General features: G+C 42.5%; 1 protein-coding gene across 1 annotated transcript; it reads left to right on the top strand.

The window, feature by feature from the left end:
* The first annotated feature begins 184 nt into the window (after nt 1-184).
* On the top strand, nt 185-2,619 carry LOC104943746 (contactin-associated protein-like 3B). The gene is made up of 2 exons (XM_010769210.1): nt 185-464; nt 2,321-2,619. The coding sequence occupies exons 1-2, from the start codon at nt 185-187 to the stop codon at nt 2,617-2,619; spliced, it is 579 nt and encodes a 192-aa protein (XP_010767512.1).
* Nucleotides 2,620-3,235: the final 616 nt, after the last annotated feature.

Raw genomic sequence — 3,235 nt, 5'->3', positions numbered from 1 at the left:
ACACTGATTGCTGATGGATATTAGTCGACATAGTCATTTTAGACATTTTATTTCTCCACACCTACCTTATAATATGAGTGCACAGGCTGCCCTTGTGAACCCTGATTCTTCTATCAGCTGAACGTGGGTGGGATCAGACACGATGTTTGGTCGAATGATGGACAGCTCCTAGATGTGTTGGAGGATGGATGGATGTTTATTCAGTGTGTTTCTGTGTTTCTCAGGAGGCACAGCGTCCAGGCAGAAGGGCTTCCGGGGTTGTATCCGCTCCCTGCAGCTGAACGGCGTCCCCCTGGACCTGGAGGAGCGGGCGGAGATCACCCCCGGGGTCCGGCCCGGCTGCCCGGGTCACTGCAGCAGCTACGGCTCGCTCTGCCAGAACCAGGGCCGCTGTGTGGAGAGAGCCAGCGGCTTCCACTGCGACTGCGGCCTGTCGGCGCACACTGGAGCCTTCTGCCACACAGGTACACACACATATATGTCAGGGTTCGTACGGTCATTAAAAACCTGGAAAAGTCATGGAAATTCCAAATGCTAATTCCAGGCCCTGGAAAAGTTATGGAAAACAATATTTCTCCCAAGGTTTTGGAAAAGTCATGGAAATGTAACTAAAGTTGCATCAAATATAATTTAAATGTTATCTAATCGCCGAAATAGTAATACTATAATGATAATAAATATTGTATAGTAATGAAACGTAAAATGGCATTTAACTGTCGAGGTATTTTGCTGGTGAGAGATTTGAGTTGCTTTAGCGTGTAGAAGCTAGTAAGCCTACTATTTGATTTGTTTTAGATCCGCACAACATGTTTCATATGCAGACCTTATTTTCCTGTTCCTTGTTCAAATAAACCATTTTCAGTGGTACCGCTGAGACAGAGTAATGTTTTTGGTCATGGAAAATTAGGTAAAGGTCCTGGAGAAGTCATTGAAAATCATTGGTGAAAAAGTGTATGAACCCTGAAATGTTTTGCTGTGGCTGGTGAAGCCACTCCACCAGCTACGTTAGCAGAAAACCATATAAGGTTCTGCAGGTCACAGAAGTCAAGGGAATGAAACTGTTGTCTTCCTGTCACTGTGCAACGTTCGTCCTGGTTTGACACAAATCTGTGTTTTAAATCAGTGTTATCAAAGAGTTGTTCGTGTCAAAGTTATGTCTGAAACAGAAAACAACATGTTAAACAGCAGGACATAATACCACCAGGTGCTATATATTTATATAAACCACACGTCATTCAATGACATTAGTGATTTTTGTTTTGCCAATTACCGTAGATCAAATAAGATTTTATACCGACATACATTTTTTGTAAACGGGTGCGTTTTGACCCGAGGACAACAGGAAGATTCAAGCATGGAGAAAAAAGGAGAAGTATTTGACATTGAAAGTTGGATTTTTGGAGTGGGTTTGCCTTTAATGTTCACTGCCTGGACCTCTCTCTAGTAGACCTGTCTAAACACTTTACAACATGTCATGTTCCATCTCCTTTCTCTGCTTTGCCATTCCTGCGTTCGCTCCTGATGTATCACAGCAGCTGAGGTTGAGATTGTTTTGATGTCTTATTTCAGTTTGTAGTTCCCGTAGCAAACGAGTCTCTGCAGAATATTTTCTGAACAGAGCCTTGAGCTTCTGTAAATATGACTTCTAATAATTATGTTAGACAATAGGCAGTTGAAATAAGATTCATTCCCTTCAAGCACATTCAGAAATACAAATAAAATGTCTGGGTGTTTATCTGCTGTTGTCTAAAGCAGTGGTTCCCAACCTTTTTTCCCAAGAGCCCCCCCAAATGACTCCTGTTGGAAGTTGCGGGCGCAACAGCGGTAATTCAAGTTTAAAAGTCTCGAAAATGCGCTTATCCAGAAAAGCCCGGTTTGGACACTTTACGGGCAGAAGAAATATTTCTATTAAAGAAAGAATTATAAATTTCTGTCTTTTTATGCCTTTAATAGCTACTAACTTGAATTGTTATTCAAATTAATTNATCAATTATTTTTTATATTTTATTGTAATGTAGAGACAAGGCTTTTAGTGACAATCATGTATTGCCTTATGTAAAAAAAAATAAATAAATAAATAAAAAGTCTAAATATGATATTTGGCCTCAAATCATCTGAGGCCTGGCGCCCCCCCTGCTATCTTTGGCGCCCCCCAGGTTGGGAACCACTGGTCTAAAGGATAAGGATCTATTACTATACTCTACATTTATCATATACAGTCTGTTTTAGAGCTTTTCAAATATTTAACTTGAATCAAAGCCCCAGTGGCCAAATGGTCTCCATGATTCAGATCCTGTACATTCTATCTCTCTTTCCTCAGAGTTGTCGGCCAGCTTCCAGTCGGGCACGTCGCTGCGCTACACCTTCAAGGAGCCGTACGAGTTGAGCAGGAACAGCAGCGCCCTGCCGTCCTCCATCTACTCTGACCTGACGCTGAGAGGAGAGAACGTCTCGCTGAGCTTCAGGACCAATCAGAGCCCGGCTCTGCTGCTCTACGTCAGCTCCTACTACACCCAGTACCTGGCCCTGCTCATCAACAAGCACGGTGAGGGGGCGCTCGCATCTTCAAGGAGCTTGTGGTTCATGTGGCTCTCAAAGCTCAACATGGAGGGTCTTTGATAATCTCTCTTCCTTCCTGAGTTGCCTCATCCCATGCTTCTTATTTTCTTCTCCTTTGAGGGTTTCATTTATTTACTTTAGAACGAGGTTACTCAAACTCATGTTCAGAACACTCTTCAAACTTTAACATAAGCCATTTGTACTAACGCTTCCTGTTCTTTCTACTTCCTTTATCTTCCATACAATGTTCCTCAAATCTCATTTTCCTCCAGTCTGCTTTTTTCTGTTTCTCTTGGGTTTTTTTTATCCACATTTTTCAAACCTCTCGTCTATTCATGAGATTTTCTCCTTTTTCAATTACCGTCTGCATCTCCTCCGAGCCTCTCGTCTAACTTCTCCTGCTCTCGTTCTTCCTCTCTCCTCTTCCTCCTCTGCAGTTGTACCAGATCAGGCTCTGTCAGATCTTTCCTCTCTCTGGTTTCACCCCGTCAGACTCGACCGCCTTTTAATCCGTGCAGCTGATGCTTGGTCTCAAACTGAAACTCCTCTCAGTGTTCTTTTCTGCTAATGGGTGGCAGAAAACTTGCTGATTTGTTAAATAATTACGTTGTGAGTTTGGCTTTTAGAAGTAGTAGGAGCCACTTCATTAGAAATTCCTTTTTACAAGAACCCTACA

This window comes from Notothenia coriiceps, unplaced genomic scaffold (genome assembly GCF_000735185.1).
Source record: "Notothenia coriiceps isolate Sejong01 unplaced genomic scaffold, NC01 NC01_scaffold00006678, whole genome shotgun sequence".
Lineage (NCBI taxonomy): Eukaryota > Metazoa > Chordata > Actinopteri > Perciformes > Nototheniidae > Notothenia > Notothenia coriiceps.
Note: the sequence above shows the minus strand (reverse complement) of the source record. Positions and strands in the feature narration are given on the sequence as shown.

Bases quoted from the DNA above. Each gene is read 5' to 3' on its own strand.
- LOC104943746 (XM_010769210.1), top strand. From the start codon at position 185: ATGGATGGATGTTTATTCAGTGTGTTTCTGTGTTTCTCAGGAGGCACA. The intron at 465-2,320 runs GTACACACACAT...CTCTTTCCTCAG, and splicing joins TGGAGCCTTCTGCCACACAG to AGTTGTCGGCCAGCTTCCAG.